Source organism: Sus scrofa, chromosome 6, assembly GCF_054392235.1.
Source record: "Sus scrofa isolate SSC_HxYL_T2T_F1_AM1 chromosome 6, Sscrofa_HxYL_maternal_Yorkshire_Landrace_v2.0, whole genome shotgun sequence".
Classification (NCBI taxonomy): Eukaryota; Metazoa; Chordata; class Mammalia; order Artiodactyla; family Suidae; genus Sus; species Sus scrofa.
The window spans coordinates 167,804,718-167,825,946 of NC_139388.1; the positions used below are offsets into that span (position 1 = coordinate 167,804,718).

Consider the following 21,229-nt stretch of genomic DNA (forward strand, 5'->3'; position numbering starts at 1 on the left):
GGCTTGTATGTGTTTTAGTAGATTTATCTCTAGGTGTTGGATACTGTTATGCTATTATAAATTGTATCTTTTAATATTCTGTTATCTATTTGTTCTTGGTGATGACTAAACAGATTTTATGTTTAGTGATCTTGGACCCGCTGACCTCCTTACATTCACATATTAATGTTAATAGATGGTAAGTTTTGAATATTTACACATAAAATCATAAAATCTGTAAATGATGACATTTTAATTTCTTCCTCTTTAATCCTTATGCCTTTTATTTTATATTTATATATATTTATATATTTATATTTATTTTATTTTATATCTTATTACACTATCCAGGTTCCCAGTATCAGATAGAAATGGTGATAGAGAGAGCATCTTGTCTTGTTTGCCATCCAAAGGAGAAAGCTTTCTCTATAATTGAACATTATGTATGATGATTTCTAGATGTTTTAGGAGGCATTCTTCATCTGATGACAGAAATTCCTTGTATTCCTTTTAAGAGTTTTTTAAAATTATAAATTATTAATTTTATCACATTGCATCTGTTCAGGAAATTTTATGCTTTTTCTCCTTATTTTAATGTGGTAAATTACCTAATTGATTTTCAAGTGTTAAAGCATACTTGAAACAAAACTGTTGGTTATATTTGTTTATATGTACATTTTTTAAATTTTTAAATGAATCTTTTTTTTTTTTTTTGTCTGTTTGCCATTTCTTGGGCCGCTCCTTCGACATATGGAGGTTCCCAGGCTAGGGGTCCAATCAGAGCTATAGCCACCGGCCTACGCCAGAGCCACAGCAACACAGGATCCGAGTAAATGAATCTTATTACATTCATAGTTGTATAATGATCATCACAACCCAATTTTATAGCATTTCCATCCCAAACACCCAGCCCATCCCCCACCCCGCAACCTGTCTCATTTGGAAACCAAAAGTTTTTCAAAGTCTGTGAGTCAGTATCTGTCTGCAAAGAAGTTTATTGTGTCCTTTTTTTTAGACTCTACGTGTAAGTGATAGCATTTGATGTTGGTGTCTCACTGTCTGACGACTTAGCATGATAATTTCTATGTCCATCCATGTTGCTAAAAATGCCAGTATTTCTTTCCTTTTAAGGGTGTATATGTACCACCTTTCCTTCATCCACTCCTCTGTCGATGGACATTTTGCTTGTTTCCATGTCTTGGCTATTGTATATAGTGCTTCAGTGAACATTGGAGTACATGTATCTTTTCAAGTCATGGTTTTCTCTGGATAGATGCCCAGGAATGGGATTGCTGGATCAAATGGCAGTTCTATCTTTAGTTTTCTGAAGACTTTCCATACTGTTTTCCAGAGTGGTTGCACCAGTTTACATTCCCACCAACAGTGTACTAGGGTTCCCTTTTCTCCACACCCTCTCCAGCACTTATTGTTTGTAGATTTTTTGATGACGGCCATTCTGGCCGGTGTAATGTGGCATCTCATAGTGGTTTTGTTGCATTTCTTTAATAATTAGGGATGTTGAACATCTTTTCATGTGTTTTTTGGCCATCCGTATGTCTTCTTTGGAGAATCATCTGTTTAGATCTTCTGCCCATTTTTTGATGGGATTGTTTGTTTTTTTGGTATCGAGCTGTAGGAGGTGTTTATAAATTTTGGAGATTAATCCCTTGTCAGTCGATTCATTTGCAAAGATTTTCTCCCATTCTATGGGTTGTCTTTTCATTTTGTTTAGGGTTTCCTTTGCTGTGCAGAAATTTTTAAGTTTAATTAGGTCCCATTTGTTTATTTTTGTTTTTATCATCATTACTCTAGGAGGTGGATCTGAGAAGATGTTGCTGTCATTTATGTCAGAGAGTGTTTGGCCTATGTTTTCCTCTAAGAGTTTTGTAGTGTCTGGTCTTATATCTAGGTCTTTAATGCATTTGGAGTTGATTTTTGTGTATGGTGTTAGGGAGTGTTCTAATTTCATTCTTTTCCATGTGCTGTCCAGTTTTCCCAGCCCCACTTATTGAACAAGCTGTCCTTTCTCCATTGTATATTCTTGCCTCCTTTGTCACGTATTAGTTGGCTGTAGGTGCGTGGGTTTAATTCTGGGCTTTCCATCCTGTCCCACTGATCTATATGTCTGTCTTTGTGCCAGTACCGTATGGTTTTGATGACTGTATAGTCTGAAGTCAGGGAGCCTGATTCCTCCAGCTCCATTTTTCTATCTCTGGATGTCTTTGGCTGTTCTGGGTCTTTTGTGCTTCCAAACAAACTTTAAGATATTTTGTTCTAGTTCTGTGAAAAATGTCCTTGGTAATTTGATAGGGATTGCATTGAATGTGTAGATTGCCTTGGGTAGTATAGTCATTTTGATAATATTGATTCTTCCAATCCAAGAGCATTGTGTTTTTTTTCCATCTGTTTGTGTCATTTTTGATTTCTTTCATCAGTGTCTTACAGATTTCATACTACAGGTGTTTTGTTTCTTTAGGTAGGTTTGTTCCTAAGTATTTTATTCTTTTTGTTGTGATGGTAAATGGGATTGATTCCCTAATTTCTATTCCTAATCTTTCATTGTTAGTATATAGAAATGCAGTCAATTTCTGTGTATTAATTTTGTATCCTCTGACTTTGCCAAATCCATTGATCAAGTCTAACAGTTTTCTGGTAGAATCTTTAGGATTTTCTAGGCATGGTATCAGGTCATCTGCAGATAGTGATCGTTTACTTCTTTCCAATTTGGATTCCTTTTAAAATATGTATCACTAGTTTCCATTGGTAATATATTTTTTTCCCTAGGATTTGTACATTTAAATTAATGATAGTGGTTGGTCTGTATGTTTCCTTTCTTGTAGTGTCCTTTTCAGGTTTTGGTTGGGCTCATAAAAATGAGTTGGAAAGTATTTCCACTCATTCTTTAGAAGAGTCTATGTAGGATTATTTATTTCTTTAATATTTAAATAAGCCCTTCTTTGACAGTTTTCAGTAATGGATTTAATTAGCTAACTTCATTTTATTGTGGCTAGAAAACATCTCTGCATGATTTTATTTCTTTTGAATTTATTGAGCCTTATTTTGCAGTCGAAACAATATAGTCTCTCCTGGAGAGTTTTCCTTGTGTATTTGCGAGGAATGCCTGTTCTGCTCTTGTCTGGTAGAGTGTTCAGTAGATGTCTGTTGGGTCCAGGTGGTTTATAGTGTTGCTCAAGTCATCCGTTTACTGGTTGGTCTTCTGATTTTCTATCCGTTGTCTAAAGTGAGGTGCTGAAGCCTCCAACTGATGTGTGGCAGAAGTTTATCATTCTCATGCTCTGTTAGTCAGGGTTCTCTAGAGAAGCAGAAAAACAGGGTGTGTGTGTGTGTGTGTGTGTGTGTGTGTGTGTGTGTGTGTGTGTACAGCAGAGAAAGGGAACTCTACAGAATTAGCTCATATGATTGCAGATACTTGACAAGTCCAAAACCTGAGGGGATAGTCTGGCAGACTGACTGTTCAGGGGAGAGGTATAGTTCAAATCCAAAGGCAGTCTGCTGGCAGAATTCCCTCTTCCTCGGGGTGGGAGGGGGGTCAGACTTTGTTCTGTTAAGGCCTTCAACCTGCTATATGAGGCCCACCCCCATTATGGAAGACAATGTGCTTTATTCAAAATCCAGTGGTTTAAATGTTAATCTCATCCATAAAATCCCCGCAGCAATGTCCAGAATAATGTTTAACCACATATCTAGTACCTTGTCTGAGCCAAGTTGACACATAAAATTGACCATCACACATGTTTCTTCACACTCTGCCTCTGGAAATTTGTCAAAATTACCATTGATGTGGTCTTTAGGCAGTCTTCCTTCAGGTTATAGAATGAGAAAAACCTGGTTCAAGACAAGCTCTATAACTTCTTATCCTTGTGATTTTCAACAACTCTATCTGAATTGTCTCTATGTTATTATTTAGGAGAGTAAAACCATTAATTACCCAGGATGATAATGCAAATTAGAACTAGTGATTAAATTCTATTTGAATTCTTATCTGTGTACACAATCATTATAAATAATATTTTGGATTTGATAACAGTAATGCACATCTCATGTGGTATGCATATACAATGGAATTCTACTCAGCCCTAAAAAATAATGAAATGATGCCGTTTGCAGCAACATGGATGGAACTAGAGATTCTCATTCTAAGTGAAGTAAGTCAGAAAGAGAAAGACAATTACTATATGATATCACTTATGTGTGAAATCTAAAATATGGCACAAAGGAACCTATCTACAAAACAGAAACAGACTCACAGTGGACATTGGGAACAGACTATGGTTGCCAAGGGAGAGGGGTGAGGGGCTGGGATGGACTGGGAGTTTGGGGGGTTAGTAGACACAAACTATTATGTTTAGACTAGATAAGCAATGGGGTCCTACTGTATAGCACAGGGAACTTTATCCAGTCTCATGGGATAGACCACGATAGAAGATAATGTAAGAAAAGGAGTGTATATATATGTATTACTGGGTCACTTTGCTATATAGCAGAAATTGGTCCAGCATTGTAAATCAACTATACTTTAATTTTTAAAATGTTAGATCTAAAAAAATTGCTATTCATAACAGTGAAAAAAATAAACTACAAAAAGGGAAAATTAAAACACTAAATAGGAACACATTTTATAGGTATTTTCACTATTTATGAGAATTTCATTTGAGAATGACAGGTGTATGTTTTATTAAATATTATGTAATTAGTGAGATTACTGACTTAGTTCTGGCTTTATCTTAGGCTGTTGAACCACTTTTGTCATAAATTTTTCAGTTTGAAAGCATGGATAGCTTTTATTTCTTTGTTCCAGATATGTTCTAAGTATGATGTCAGTTACATGTGTAAGATACTGATCACTGATGACAGAAATCTTGAGAACATTGAACTTATTGCCAGTTTCAAGGAAGGAAGGCCCACAACTTCTTTTAATAATGTGTCATTTTAATTCATGACTTTTGCTGAAAGAAAAATATTTCTTCATGGAAATCTTGAAAAAGTTTCTTCTGGGCTAAATTATTTCAGAATACCCTCATAAGAATCTAACTGAATAGGTATTAGCTGAAAGAGTTCAAGCTTAATTTTCACATTAGGAGAATAATCAATTTGGAATGGAGATTTTGATTTTATAGTCTGGTTTATATGCATTCTAGGAGACAGTGTAGTATAAATCAAGATAGATCTGGGTTTAAATTCTTCTTTTGCCACTTGATAACTTATATCTTTGGGCAAGTTATTAATTTTTCAAAGTTGGAGGGCCTTTTTCATAAGGTTATTGAAGGCTTACAAGATAGTCACATAAGAAATACCTAACTCAGTCCTAGATATCTTGAAGGAACTCAAAAAATACTGGTGTCTTCCATCTTTTTCTGTATTTACATGTGAGCAAACGGGAATGTTAGTGAGGAATAAGAGGGAATCACTTCGCCATGCTCTGGAAATGTATTTTCTGGCACAAATGAGAACAATACTTCTCTTCAAATACCTGCTTTACTCATAGTTAATAGCTTATGATAAGGTAGGATGTTTGCTGCCTCTTTGCTTTTGTATAACTTGACCTTGAAAAAAAGTCTACACAAGGACTCTTATAAGAGATATGTATGTGTTTGAATATATATAAAATGTCCAAAATGTAGTCTTTTTTTTTGGCCACATCTGTGGCATGTGGAAGTTCCCAGGCCAGGGACGCAACTGTGCCACAGCAGCAGCCCAAGCCACTGCAGTAACAATGCCACATCCTTCACTCGCCATACTGCAAGAGAACTCCACAAAATGTAGTCTTAAAATCTGAAGAGCGTAACCATGAAGACCATCTAGTCCTTTTTGTTTCTTGAAACCAAATTCCCCTCCCTGAGCTCCTTGATTCCAGATGGGGACCAGTGCTCTGTATGAATAGCTTTAGTGTTGTGATTCTGTTTCTAGAATGCTCCGTTAAGTAGAAAGCCCTTTCTCATTTGTCCTTTGCTGTGTCTCCTAATAATTCTACTCTTTGATCCATGCTCTTCAACAGAGCTTCATTGAACAGACAAACTGTACCCACATGTGTACAAGCTTTATGTCCTAGTCATCTTTCTGTCCTCAGAGTCTTAGGCTAGTAGGTTCTCAGCTCAAAATAGGGGTATTTAATAAATGAGGTTCCGTTTTTTAAGGGACGTTTGTTTTTTTCATATATAACTTAAAATTTAGTCAACATTTTATTACTCTTGATCAAATATTATTTTTTCAACTAAATTAACAAAGTTAAACAAGGAATATTGATTTATGTATGTGTGATATTACTTATATGATTTAGAAATTAGTAACTTTTCCAAGGATAGAATTTTAAAATTCAACCTTTTTTTTTTTTTTTTTTTTCGGTCTTTTTAGGGCCACACCCGAGGCATATGGAAGTTCCCAGGCTAGGGGTTGAATCGGAGCTGCAGCTGCCGGCCTACACCATGGCCATAGCAACACCAGATGTGAGCCACATCTGAGACCTACACCACAGCTCATGGCAACACCAGATCCTTAGCCCACTGAATGAGGCCAGGGATCGAACCTGCATCTTCGTGGATACCAGTCAGATTCCTTTCTGCTGAGCCATGATGGGAACTCCAAAATTTAGCATTATTTGCATCTCTTTCATTCAGTTCTTCCTGTAATATAATTTATTTCTGAAGATTGAAAACAGAGTTCCTGTCATGGTGCAGCAGAAACGAATCTGACTAGGAACCATGAGGTTGTAGTTTCGATCCCTGGCCTCGCTCAGTGGGTTAAGGATCCAGTGGTGTAGGTCGCAGATGCGGCTCAGATCTGGCGTTGCTGTGGCTCTGGTGTGGGCCAGCAGCAACAGCTCCAATTGGACCCCCAGCCTGGGTGTCTCCACATGCCATGGGTGTGGCCCTCAAAAGACAAAAGACACACACACACACAAAAAATGATTGAAAACATATTAACATTGTTTCTTTTATTTCTTTTTTTTTTTTTTTTTTTTTTCCCCACTGTACAGCAAGGGGGTCAGGTTATCCTTACATGTATACATTACAATTACGTTTTTTCCCCCACCCTTTGTTCTGTTGCAACATGAGTATCTAGACAAAGTTCTCCATGGTACTCAGCAGGATCTCCTTGTAAATCTATTCTAGGTTGTGTCTGATAAGCCCAAGCTCCCGATCCCTCCCACTCCCTCCCCCTCCCATCAGGCAGCCACAAGTCTCTTCTCCAAGTCCATGATTTTCTTTTCTGAGGAGATGTTCATTTGTGCTGGATATCAGATTCTAGTTATAAGTGATATCATATGGTATTTGTCTTTGTCTTTCTGGCTCATTTCACTCAGTATGAGATTCTCTAGTTCCATCCATGTTGCTGCAAATGGCATTATGCCATTCTTTTTTATGGTATTCCATTGTGTATAGATACCACATCTTCCGAATCCAATCATCTGTTGATGGACATTTGGGTTGTTTCCTGGCTATTGTGAATAGTGCTGCAATGAACATGCGGTTGCATGTGTCTCTTTTAAGTAGAGTTTTGTGTGGCTCACAACAAAGCTATCCCTTTAAACTCTCTTACTCCCTTGAGGTGTGTCTGTCAGAAGTGAAGAACAGAAGGAGGAGAAGGCGTGTCGATTCCAACTACCTTGCCTTTCATTTCCCCCTCTTATGTCTTGTTATTGCATTTTGGCATGTGAGCAATATTTTTAAGTCACTTCCTTTGTAAGTCATAGATATCTGTTAAAGTGTTAACCTCTACATGGTCCCAAATACTTATTTTTCAGAGCACAGGTATAATCTTTTAGAAGTCCACACAGCAGCGTGTTAGATATTACTTATTACACATCTTACTACATAGCTTGACACAGTATCTATTTCTGTTCATTCACTGATGCAAGAAACATCTCCTGTGTTTCTACTCTTTGATAAGCAGTAATAGCAAAACTATAATAAAACTATATTAGTTTTATTGGGCAGAATAGTAAATTTTTACTCTTTTGTTTCTTCCCTAAGAAATCCAGCATTTAATTCTGTTTCTTTCACTAGGGGAGGGGGAGACTAGTTACCAAAAAAAACAATGGGTGTCATTTTTATTATAAAATCAATTAATGGAAATCTTTACATTTTTCAGGATGAGAGAGACCCAGAGAAAGAAGATGAACCGGAACTGAAAAGAGGTCTTTTATATAGAGACTCTGCCTATGACAGCGACCCAGAGTATAGGTATGAGCTTGATTAACGCAGTGTGTAGAGATCTTCTCAGAGTTGGTATAAAAATAGCCTGGTTTTTAATCTGCAGGATTTGTGGCAAATTTAGACTCAGTATTTCTTTATTTATTTATAGTTATTATATTTTAACTATATAAAATCCTATTGAAATATTTTAATGTTTGCATTACTGAAACTTCTCAATGAAAACAAAAATAGTCAATTGGTGGTGATGCCTTTCATCCTCATTTATAGTGTATTTGGCTGCCTTGCAAATCTGTGTATTCAGGACTTATTTCAGGTTTATTCTCATCAAAACAACAGGTTTCATGACTTTAGACCCTGAGTGAGCCTTTTTAAATAACATAAGAATAATTCAGTTCTTCTAGCCTAAAGTTTCAGAAATGTTAGTAATAATAAAATTTTTGCAAGATTATACTAGCAAATCTCATGAAGACTTTTGAGACCTCTGCGTTAATTGACATAAAATGGGATATTGAAAACCAAATGTAGGAATTCCCGGTGGCGCAGCGGGTTAAGGATCTAGTATTGTCATTGCAAGCGGCTTTGGGTTGCTGCTGTGGTGTGGGTTCCATCCCTGGTCTGGGAACTTCCACATGCAGTGGGATGTGGCCAAAAAAAAAAAAAAACCCTCCGAATGTAAATTGTGACTTTATATAACTGAAGTGTCTCTGAATCCTTTGGTGCTGTACCGTTGATATGGCTTCTACCTTCCTGAGTTCCCTGAAAAACAATTATAAGGAAAAAAGCTGCAGATAATGAAATACGTTTTGTTGCTAACTGGTGTTTTGGACTGAAATCTTGGTCTTTGCCCTGGTCAGCTAGGCTAGGCATTGCATGAACGTGTGAGGACTTCCCTCCTTTTTTCTTTGTATAGAGTGTAAGTGTGGCCTCCTGTCCAAAGTTACTGCTTCCCATCCTAGGGCCTCTCATGAAAGAAAGCATATTGTAAATGAGTTTGGAGAAGAAGCAATCCAAACAGGAGAAGGAGGATCCAAGAACGTGCATACCTTGAGGAAGGAAGAATTTTTACCCTTTATTGTTGCTACAGTTCTAATCCCTAGATTGCTGTTACATGGATTAGCATCCCAACTTTGGGTTCCGTATCCATGTCACTAATTCTAATTCAGATAAGAAGTGAGTAGGGCTAACAAACCAAAGGGTCTGGTTTTGAAACGTTTATATGCATAATATGCTTCTTTAAAATGTGGATTTCTTCTTTCTTCCTCCATTGATTCTGGTTCCTTATGTATATGGGGGTGAGACCTGGAAATCTGCCTTTTAAAAACTATCGTGAATGATTCTAGTACAGCTGGCGTAAGGACCATATTTTGAAAAGCAGTTTCCACTTAAAGTTTGCCATAAACTTTAGCATTAGTTCATTTGCCAGTTCACCAAGCAATGTCAGGGGCTAAACTTTTGGTCACTTGAGACGGTTTTAGTGCCTCTCAAGCGAGAGAGTTAAGCAGAGCATCAGAAAAGCCCCGCTTACCCATTTTTGAGATTCCTTTCTGTTCTTTGCCACTTTCCTTGGCCCAGTAGGACAACATACCTGGCCCAGTAGGAGAGTGGTTAGTCCTTTAATACATTTTGTAAGAGTATCTTTGATATTAGCTCCAGAAGCTACTAAACTGATCGGGTATTATTTTAGTTTTATCTCCAAGTCCTATATTATATAGTAGGCCAAGAAGTCCCTCCCATTCTACTTTCCAACTCAAGGCTGAGAGAACCCACGCAAAGTAATCTCCCACTTGCTTGCATTAAGGCTTCCCTCGGCAGCGATCAAGAGGGAGCTTGAGATCTTGGCTAAAGTCCAGGCATGAAGTGATGTTTCGTGTCTATGGGAATTGGCCACAAAAAGAGAGAAGAGAGGATAAAAACAATTTTAAGCTCATGTTTAGAACGTGACTTGGCATTTTATGACTATCACCCCAAATTTTTAGATATGTTAATTCTCTTATGGAACTAGCTATTGATATAACTGTTTTCAATTCACTTGTGCATGTTTTGCAGGTTACAAGCAGTAGGAGTATGCTCAAACTAAATGTTTTACTTCTGAAATTATTTATAACAGAACCTCAAACTGAATAATTTATCTTTGACGATATATTTTTATTTTTTAGATTTAGTTTTATTTTTATTGTCTTTTTACAGCTGCACCCATGGCATATGGAGGTTCCCAGGCTAGGGGTCAGTTCGGAGCTGTAGCCACTGGCCTACGCCACAGCCACAACAATGACAGATCTGCCGCATCTGTGACCTACTCTACAACCTGCAGCAACACCAAATCCTTTAACCCACTGAGTGAGGCCATGAATCGAATACTCACCCTCATGGATACTAGGTGGGTTCTTAAACTGCTGAGCCACAACAGGAACTCCCTCAACTATATATATATATATATATATATATATATATATATATATATAATTTTTTTTTTTTTTTTGTCTTTTTAGGGACGCACCAGTGGGATATGGAAGTTACCAGGCTAGGGGTTGAATCAGAGCTGAAGCTGCCAGCCTACACCACAGCCACCACAACGGGGGGTCTAACCACAGCTCACAGCAACACTGGATTGTTAACCAACTGAGCAGGGCCAGGGAGTCCTCAAGCATACTAGTTGGGTTCGTTACCGCTAAGACATGACAGGAACTCCTCTTGACTGTATATTTTTAAGTAACATACATTGGCTGTAGTTTTCATCTCTTGATCATTGCTCTGATTAATTTGATGACTTTACCAAGATGTAATACCCTAGTGAAAAAGCTGTCTTTAATTTTTTTTTTTTTTTTTTTTTTTTGGTCTTTTTGCCATTTCTTGGTCTGCTCCCACGGCATATGGAGGTTCCCAGGCCAGGGGTCTAATCGGAGCTGTAGCTGCCAGCCTACGCCAGAGCCACAGCAACACGGGATCTGAACCACATCTGCAACCTACACCACAGCTCATGGCAGCACCGGATCATTAACCCACTGAGCAAGGGCAGGGACCGAACCCGCAACGTCATGGTCCCTAGTCGGATTCGTTAACCACTGCGCCACGACGGGAACTCCTGTCTTTAATATTAATAAATGAAAGAAAAAAATCTAAATAACAGATGGACTTAAAGTTTCTTGAATAACTAAGAATAAGCTTTCAGTTTTAACTAAGAAGATGTTGATTTATTTTGAGTTATATGGATTTTATGTTATTAACAAGTATCATAATGTTCTTTTTCTTTAAATACTTAAGACTTTTTTGTTTTCTGACTTGATTTTTTTTTATCTAGAAGCTATATTGATATACAGAAATATTGGGTTTGCTGCATATTTATGTTACTTTTCCAAAGTGTAGAAATTTTAGCTTAAGGGTCTAGAAAAGTTTCTGGTTATTAGAAAAGGGAAACGGTGTATTCATCTTTAAAGACAAAAATATGACCTTGACAGATTAGCCTACTTAATATTGATGCTTGGCATCTGGAAAGTACCAGGGCATAGCCAGTGTTCAACTTGTAGCCCCGTTAAAGAACGTTAGCAGGGCATCCAGAATGTGGCTTGACGACCAGTCATTCTTGCCAGGCTATAATTCAATTTTTACATAGATTGTGAGCACGTAATACATTAAACACAACTTTCAGTAAGGATTATGATTTTATGACCTTCTCATAAACAAATGGGCACTTAGGGTCTTAGCTAGACATCATTAGGTGGTGGGCTGCTGCCTGATGACAGCGGAGAAGATCGTTAGCAGCTTCCCCAGCCAGCTTGGGGAACCAGAATAAGCAGTATTTCATGATATTAAAAGTGTAGTTGTTTAAGATTTAGTGATAACTGTCTTTAGAAATAAAAATGTTCATTATTTTATTTGACTGGGCTGAGACATGAAAATGCTCTGAAATATTCTGGCTGTAGTCCATACTAGAGTTAGTTTTACATCTAGTGCTTTTCACATGGGAAGTGATTCAAAGAAGAGTAATGAGAACAAATGGGATGTTCTCTGTGGGTACGGACATGAGAGTGTGTTTAACCTGCATTAGTGAAACCAGAACGATGACTTAAAAGATCAGTTTAAAAATACTGGTTTTTGGAGTTCCTGTTGTGGCTCCGCAGGTCGAGGACCTGACGTCGTCTCTGAGGATGGAGGCTCGATCCATGTCCTCACTTAGTGGGTTAAGGATCCGGCATCGCTGCAGGCTGTGGGCCTGGCATTGCTGTGGCTGTGGCATAGGCCTCAGCTGCAGCTCCAGTTGAGCCCCTAGCCCAGGAACTTCCATATGCTGCAGGTGCGGCCATAAACAGAAGAGAAAAAACCTAATTTTGTGAGTGCGTGTTTAAATAAAAAGCACTTGTCCTCTTTACCCAGATATACACTACAAATAATATTTGAAGTTAAGGGGACTTTAAAGTAATCCAATTGTAGTCTCCCGCCCATAGTAGACATCCCTTCTGTATCCTCCCAGTGTAGGTTCCTTTTTCCCTGCAGGATAGCATTCCCTGTTGGACTCTTAAGAGGTAAATCTGACTTCATTCTTATCTCTGCAGATATACTTGGTTTTATGATATTTCAGGCTAATTTGTGCTGTGGTTGTTGCAATATGATGCCTGGAAGAACCCTGGTCTTGTTTACCTGCTGAATGCCTACTCATTCTTTAGGACTGAGCTCAAATTATTCCCTCTTCTGAGACAGCTTTTGTGACCTCAGCAGACCGTTAGTCATGTTCTCCTGCATCCTGCCACTTCCCTCTCACAAATATAATTTCAATTAGCAATATTTGTCTCAAAATGGTCTTTTCAAGTCTGTCCTGCCCCTTTCTATTAGGTGAGAGCTCCTTGAGGGTGCAGATGTTTTTCTTACTTTTGTTTTTGGCTGCTCAACAAGGTCTCTGTTATGTACGGGAAGCTTGATTTTAAAAAAAGTAGTTCACATATTAAAATTGGGTTCTTTATTAATAATGATCTATTGCATTTTCTGAAACTCTTAAGGCATTACTTAAACTCATTTTATGGTCTGATATTTAATAACATCTCTAGATAATGAATGAACAGTGGAATTACTAACGAAAGCTATTAGACCTTATGCATTGTCAGTGGCTCATTTTTGCACCTCCTTACCCGGGGAAGGGAAACAAGTGACCTTTTAAGTAACCTCTAAGTAACCGGTCTTCAGGAAATTCCTTTGAATAGACCTCTATCGATGTATACTGTGTAGTTTCTGTGAATAATAAAAGAAAATGACAGCACGCAGTTTTTTTCCTCTACACTTTTAAAATTCTGTAGAAAAGCCGCTAATGTAAGTGCTTTCTAAAGTGTAGTTCGTAGACCATCCGCATCAGCATCACTGTGGTACTTGTTAGACGTACAAATTCTTGGACCCCACCTCAGACATACTCAGTAACTCTGGGGGTGAGTCTCAATCATGTGAGTTGTAATAAGCCCTCTGGATGACTCTGATGTGTATCAAAGTTTTATAACTAGTGCTATAATTTATCAGTAAACTTTTATTTTTTATTTTTATTTTATTTTTTATTGTTATTTCCTCAACACAATTTTTTTTCCCCACTGTACAACATGGGGACCCAGTTACACATACATGTATACATACTTTTTTCTGCCATTGTCATGTTCCATCGTAAGTGACTAGACAAGGTTCCCAGGGCTACACAGCAAGATCTCATTGTTAATCCATTCCAAAAGCAATAGTTTGCATCCGTTAACCCTAAGCTCCCAATCCATCCCACTCCCTCCCTCTCCCCCTTGGCAACAAGTCTATTCTCCAAGTCCATGATTTTCTTTTCTGTGGAAAGGTTCATCTATGCCGTATATTAGATTCCAGATATGAGTGATATCATATGGTATTTGTCTTTCTCTTTCTGACTGATTTCACTCAGGATGAGAGTCTCTAGTTCCATCCATGTTGTTGCAAATGGCACTATGTCATTCTTTTTTATGGCTGAGTAGTATTCCATTGTGTATATATACCACATCTTCCTAATCCAGTCATCTGTCGATGGACATTTGGGTTGTTTCCATGTCTTGGCTATTGTGAATAGAGCTGCAACGAACATGCAGTTGCATGTGTCTTTTTTAAGGAAAGTCTTGTCCGAATATGTGCCCAAGAGTGGGATTGTGGGGTCATATGGAAGTTCTATGTATAGATTTCTAAGGTACCTCCATACGGTTCTCCATAGTGGTTGTACCAGCTTACATTCCCACCAACAGTGCAGGAGGGTTCCCTTTTCTCCACACCCCCTCCAGCACTTGTTATTTGTAAACTTTAATGTCTTTAATGACATTTTCCCCTTATGTGGTATCTTTAAGGATTAAAAATGCTTTTCAGGAGTTACCATCGTGGTGCAGCAGAAACGAATCTGACTAGGAACCATGAGGTTGCAGGTTTGATCCCTGACCTCGCTCAGTAGGTTACGGATCTGGTGTTCCCGTGAGCTGTAGTGTAGATCGCAGACATGGCTCAGGTCCCATGTTGCTGTGATGTAGGCCGACAGCTGTAGTTTGATTCAACCCCTAGACTGGGAACCTCCATATGCAGTGGGTGTGGCCCTAAAAGGCAAAAACAAAAAAAACTTCTTTTCAGATTTTATTAGATCACGATATAGTCTCACTATCATCTATTCTGAACTCAGGACTTTGACTACTTCCCTCCATCCGTCCATCCATTGTCCCTCATCCATCCATCCAATGTCTATAGAACATACATCACATCCGTGCTGTTTACATGTTTTGTCAAAGTTTTGTTGATAAGAACCTTTACTGAGTGTTATGTGAAGGAATTCATCTCCTGTATTTTGTCTGTGATTATGCTGAATCTTAGGTCACAAGTTTAAGGTATAGAATATGCATCATCATCTTTTAAAGTCACACTTGGAGTTCCCTGGTGGCCTAGCAGTTAAGGATATGGCATTGTCAGTGCTGCAGCTTGGGGTCACCCCCTGACCCAGGAACTTTCACACATCTTGGGTGTGGCCAAAAATAAAAATAAAAATAAAAATAAAAAAATAAAGTCACTTTCAACTCTAGTTCTTTGAGTACAAATGTCAAATGACCATTTTTTTTATTCTCATGGCCTTCTAATGATTTATTGGAATTAATATTCTTTGTGTGGCATATCCATCTTACCCTCTACCTGCTTTTTCATGTATATCAACTTACAGATATTTTATCTGAAGACTACGTATGAAGTACTGTATACTTGGCCTTTGTTTCATACTGATGTAGAAAACATTGTTAAGGTTTCAAGTGAGTTCACCCTTTTCTGTTCTTTCTTTCTTTCTTTTTTTTTTTTTTTTTTTTTTTTTGGTCTTTTTGCCTTTTCTTGGGCCACTTCCGTGCGGCATATGGAGATTTCCAGGCTAGGGGTCGAATCAGAGCCATAACCACTGGCCTGCGCCAGAGCCACAGCAACGTGGGATCCGAGCCGCGTCTACAACCTACACCACAACTCACAGCAACGCCGGATCCTTAACCCACCGAACAAGGCTAGGGATCGAACCCGCAACCGCATGGTTCCTAGTCGTATTCGTTAACCACTGAGCCACGACGGGAACTCTGAGTTCACCCTTTTCTAAGCAAAAAGCTAATCATGCCCTTTGCATTTGAGTCCATTCTAAGCTGCCTAGGACTTTTCTCTTATTTGCATATATGCTAGGCTTTAAAAAATAAATTTGTAACTTGTACCTTAGCAACACAAGATTTGAAAGTACCCAGTTCTCAGATAATATCCTGAGCCTGTTCTTTTTTTTTTTTTTCTTAATAGTGTTGTCATAATTACATAGCTCCCTATTCAGGTAGCAAGAATAAATTACTAAAAAATGCATGTAATAAAATAGCAGTTTTGTCCTGCTTTGAAGAGAGCCATTTTCTGTTATATAGCCCTGATGCAGTGATTTGTATGTAGGAACTTTGAACGCTCTGAGTGAATGAATGCTGGGGGTACTCATGGTAAAATATAGAAGTGTGGTCTTTAAAAGCCTATTACTGTAATAAGGCTTTTAAAAGTGTTGCTTACACATTTTAAACTTGTTAACATTCACAGTAATAGAAAATCAGAACTGACTCAGTATGTTTACAGTTTATTAAATAGTCGGTGCTTCCATGTCTGGAATACACGTCGCTTTTTAAGATTCTGCTACTCTTTGTTTGCACCCATCCTGGACCGTATTAAGACCTGTTCTGCAAACATCTGCTTTGCAGTTCAGATGTCCAGGATGAACCAATTCCCAAATTGTCTCCAGAGAACCACAATACTGTTTTCTAAACAGAAAATTTGTACAATTTTAAATAGAAATAAACTCCCTGTCAAATTTTGCAAGATCTTAAAAGCATCAGAATGTCTTTTTGGCCACTTAAGCTCTTTTTTACAAAACCTTATTGGTTCATGCTGCTCCTAAAAAGCTTTTTCATTTTTTTATTTTATTCATTGCAAATATCATTGAGATGATATTTTAAAGTAGCTTTGTGACTTAAAAAAAAAAAGTATTGTCTAATGATACCAAAGCAGTAGCCAATCTATGCCTGATACCATTAAGTATAATAATTTATGATAAGGATGAGGAATTTGATCTACAATCTCAGAAAAACCTACACGATGATTTTTAAAGTTAACAACCCTCCTGTTGCTTACCTTTCTGAGTGGGACGGTGGCTTGTAGAAATTCACATTTCTGTTGAGTAGGTTTATTGCAGTAGATGCCTGGCAAAATAGAGAGTTGAAAAAAGGGCATTGTCTGACCATCCGTTTGGAATAAAGTTGATGACTATGGACAAGAGGGAGAGAGGGGACCAATCTGCGTTTTGTGAAATAGTAATTAGTCCATGGCACTGTAACAAGCAGAACAAAGCAACGAATAAACCAAAGACAACTGAACTAAACAAAACATGTGGGACTCCTGAAGAAGTATGGGGAACAGGGCAGAGGCGGGCACGTAGGCTGGTCGCTGTGTGTACAGAGGTGCAAACTACGTAAAGAACATGTTCTGTTAATGTATATTGTGTATGTTGTGTGTGTGATTTCCCTAACACTTGACGGAGACGGTAAAAAAAAAAAAAAAAAAAAAATTTTTTTTTTTACAGTTTTGAGTGACTGGTTTTAAGCAGGAGTTAGGCTTGGTAAGAAATTGTATGAAAGAAATTGTGTTCAGTTGGCTAGATTCCTTCTGAAGCAAAGCTGATGAAAGAAAGGTGGAAACTATGTGAAAGCATTGACACTTGGCTAAGGCCTTTGGAAAGGCTTTAAAGATGATCCTAATATTATTAGAAATTGTATTAATTACCTCTCTGAAGCTGAATGGACAGGGTAAAAGTAAGGATAATCATGTTTGGTCCCGCAGAGACCGAATCCTTTTCCACATTTTCCAGGGTGAAAGAGATGATACCAAGGATAAAGTAAGTTTGACAGGCTCTAGGAAATAGTGCTGGAAAATATGAAGCAGAATCCCATTTTAGCAAAGCCATTAGGAAACAGGCAGGTTGTCATGATTCAAGGAAGTGAATTTTTAAAAACTTACAGTAAAATATATCAACTGTAACAGACGAATATTCTTAAGACTCTGTCCGAAATAACAGCCACAACCACAAAATGAATGTGCGTTTACTCATCATTCAGCTTGAGGTATAGAACATAATCTACTCCAATAAAGCCGCCTTATGTCCCTAACCCGTTGCATCTCTTTCCATAGAGATAACTGCTCGAGAGACTCTTCTGATAACCCTTCTCTTTTTTTCATTATAGTTATACTGCCCATGTACCTATCCTTAAGGAATGAATTATTTCGTTTTCCTTGTCTTAAACTATTTTATAGAAATGTCATTATAACCGTGTATTGTTTGAAGCTTGCTTTTCGTCTACTCGGTTGATTTTTCCGTTCTTTTTCCCTGCTGTGTACTATACCATTGTATGCGTTCACCACAACATGATGTCTCTGTTCTAAGGTAGATGGATGTTGAGGTTTCTTGAAGTTCTTAGCTCTACGACAGAGAGTGTTATTATGGACATGTTGTCCATGGCTCCTGGTACCCGTATGGCAGAACTTTGCTAGGAGTGGAGTTGTTGGGTAGAAGTTGCGTATTTAACCTTTCCTGAGTCAGGCCAAACTTTTTTACAAAGTGAATGTACAAGTATTTTTATTACTTTACATCCTCCTTGATGTTGTGCCAGGCTCTAAGAACAGTAACACAGCCACTTCGTGCCTTTTTTCGTGACCCCTTTTACAGTGTTCAGGTGATAGATTGACTTCATGTGAAACAGCACATTCTTTGTACAGATAATACAGCTCCACCAGTTCCTATTTCCCAACTGACAATAGAAGTAACATCATGGGATTTATACGTCAGGGAAGAAATTGTTTCATAAGGAGTGAGATTCCAAACATAGGAAGAAAATATTCGTAACATTTGATGCCAAGGACAGACAGTTTTCCATGGTATAAAACGCATAATCTCTAAGGCACCTGAGAGAGCTTATCTATAACATGTACTTACTTTATTGAAGTGGGTTATTTAGTTAACTAAATAAATTTCCGTCTTTGAAAAAGTCAGTATTTTATTTCTAGCAAATAAAAAAAAGTACCATCAAGCCTTCAGAAAGAGTTGTCTTTTCTTCTCTGGTCCCCTGACAACTAGTCTGGTCTTGGTCTATCTTATAGCTTCCTGTCTGTTCTCTCCCTCTTTTTCCTTCAGAACCCGCCGAATTGCCGTACATCTCTATCACTTCAAATACAGACTTTCCCACGTTGTTTTCCACTTTCCAGAAGTGGTTCATCGTCAGTCTAACTTTCTCCTCCTCCTTGAGGACCGCAGCATACGCCGCGGTGGGAAGGGCCTAGAGCCACAGGCGCGGCTCCCTTTCCATTCTGCCACTTGCTGGCTGCATAGTCTTCGGCAAGTCACCTGACTTCAGTGTCTCAGTTTCCGCAATGGCAATTTCAGAGGGCTGTAAGATCTTTTATAAACATGTATAAACATAGATAAAGTACCCAGTGGTTTGGTCCCTCATGTTTAATAACTTTTGTGTGCAAGGTAGGCCCTGTACTGTGGACACTACACATATTCTCTTTGATTTTTAAGACAATGTTGCAAAAATGGAGTTCTCTTGTGGCACAGTGGGTTAAGTATCCAGTGTTGTCACTGTAGCAGTTTGGGTCCCTGCGGTGACATGGGTTCAGTCTCTGGCGGGGGAACTTCCACATGCCGTGAGCATGGCCCAAAACAAACAAACTAACTAAAACAATGCTGCAGAAATGCAGTTAAGGAAGCTGAGACTCTGGACAATTAATTACCCAGGGTCCCTCAGCTTATGAAGGTTGTGTCAGAATTCACTTCCAGATCTGCCTGACTTTATTTTTTTATTTTATTTTGTTGTTGTTGTTGTTGTTGCTATTTCTTGGGCCGCTCCCGCGGCATATGGAGGTTCCCAGGCTAGGGGTTGAATCGGAGCTGTAGCCACCGGCCTACGCCAGAGCCACAGCAACGCGGGATCCGAGCCGCGTCTGCAACCTACACCACAGCTCATGGCAACGCCGGATCATTAACCCACTGAGCAAGCGCAGGGACCGAACCCGCAACCTCATGGTTCCTAGTCGGATTCGTTAACCACTGCGCCACGACGGGAACTCCCAGATCTGCCTGACTTTAGAGGCCAGGCACTCTCAGACTCAGCCACCCTGCACCATCTGGACTCAGCTTTTGCCAGACTGCTCCTGTCTCTCTTCTCTGAGGTACTTTTTGACTCTCACAGACCGTTTTCCTTTTATTGTTTTGTATTGTTTCAGGCAAACAGTGTCACTCTTTGAAGGTCCAGGCCTCAGTGTATTTTCTCGCTCAGAGCCCAGCGTATCCCATAAAGTTCTTAGGAAATACTTGACTTGCGTGGTGCTACCTCTCATTTGGTTTCATCCGTGTTCTAATCTTCTGTATCCTTGTCTCTAGCTCATTTCAGCGGCCTCGTGGCACTGGCCCTTTGGATGATGGCGAATACTGGTCCAACAGGGCAGCCTCTTACAAAGGCAAATCTCACCGACCCATCTTTGAGAACAGCATGGATAAGATGTACAGGAACTTATACAAAAAGGCCTGTGGTTCTGTGTCTCACACACAGGAAAGCTTCTGAGACCCGCCACGGTAAATTGTATGAGTGTCCTTGTCAACTTCTCAATGAAAACATTTGATGTCATCAATATCTGTATTCCTTTTTTTAAAAAAAAAAAACAGGCGGTTCTAATTGAGTGCAGTAGTTAGACCTGAGTAAGTGTATTACTTCAAAGGATAAATGATCATGGGCAAGCTTTCTTTTTCAGTCACAGAAAAGAGAGCAATATGCTAAAAGTCACAGCTCTGCGGCACAATCACAGCCCCTATGCCGATATGAGAGGACACTCTGTCACATCTCTCTCATATCACTAGCTGCCAAGTCCAAGGACAGGCGCTCTCTAGGAATCTTCTGCCTTAATCACCTTGTAATTTTATTTTCATCTCCTTGACTGTTTATCTTATCTAGGATTTGATGATTATTATTAATATTATTATTAACTCCCCTTTCTTGGTCATGAGCCAAAATATATAGTGTACAAAGATGAATTTCCCACTTTTTCCTCCCTCGGAAAAGGCTATTGATATGTCTTAGTTCATAAGATATAGCTTTCTTTTTAAAGTTTCTATAATCATTCACTCCCTCTTCTCTAAAAAGAACTATACCTAAGTTACCTAAAAGCCTAATGGCTAGAAATAGCAGTGGCCTTGTGTGACCCAAAATGTGAATTGCTGATTTTTAAAATAGAATTATTTGCATGATTTTCTTCTAGAGCCATATCTTTTGGTGCAACCAGAATCAGAAAATAGCCTTTGTTAATAAGTATATAGAAACTCAGAAAGAATAAGAGACTTACATTGTAATTTAATCTCTTTAGAGTTTTCATAGGTATCAAATCGCCTAAGAAAGTAGCATCCTTACTTTAAAGGACGCTTGGAACCATAAAAGGGAGTAAAATATTAGAGTGTAACTCTTTGTGCTGGAAAGATCTGTTGGTTGATAAAATTAGCTTCTCTCCTACCCCCTGAA

General features: G+C 38.5%; 1 protein-coding gene across 4 annotated transcripts in view; it reads left to right on the top strand.

Annotated features, from left to right (window-relative positions):
- The window catches only part of SPATA6 (spermatogenesis associated 6), a 118,133-nt gene extending 97,785 nt beyond the window's left edge, over nt 1-20,348 (top strand). For 3 of the 4 annotated variants that reach the window (XR_014804811.1, XR_014804812.1, XM_021093282.2), the window contains exons 12-13: nt 8,089-8,180; nt 20,101-20,348. Coding sequence is in view for 2 of the 4 variants with exons in the window: in XM_021093282.2 (XP_020948941.1) it covers nt 8,089-8,180; nt 20,101-20,281 (273 nt within the window). In the remaining 2 variants the exon portion in view is untranslated. The remainder of the gene's footprint in view (nt 1-8,088; nt 8,181-20,100) is intronic. The other variant, NM_001177917.1, reaches the window with a different exon arrangement.
- The last annotated feature ends 881 nt before the right edge of the window (nt 20,349-21,229 follow it).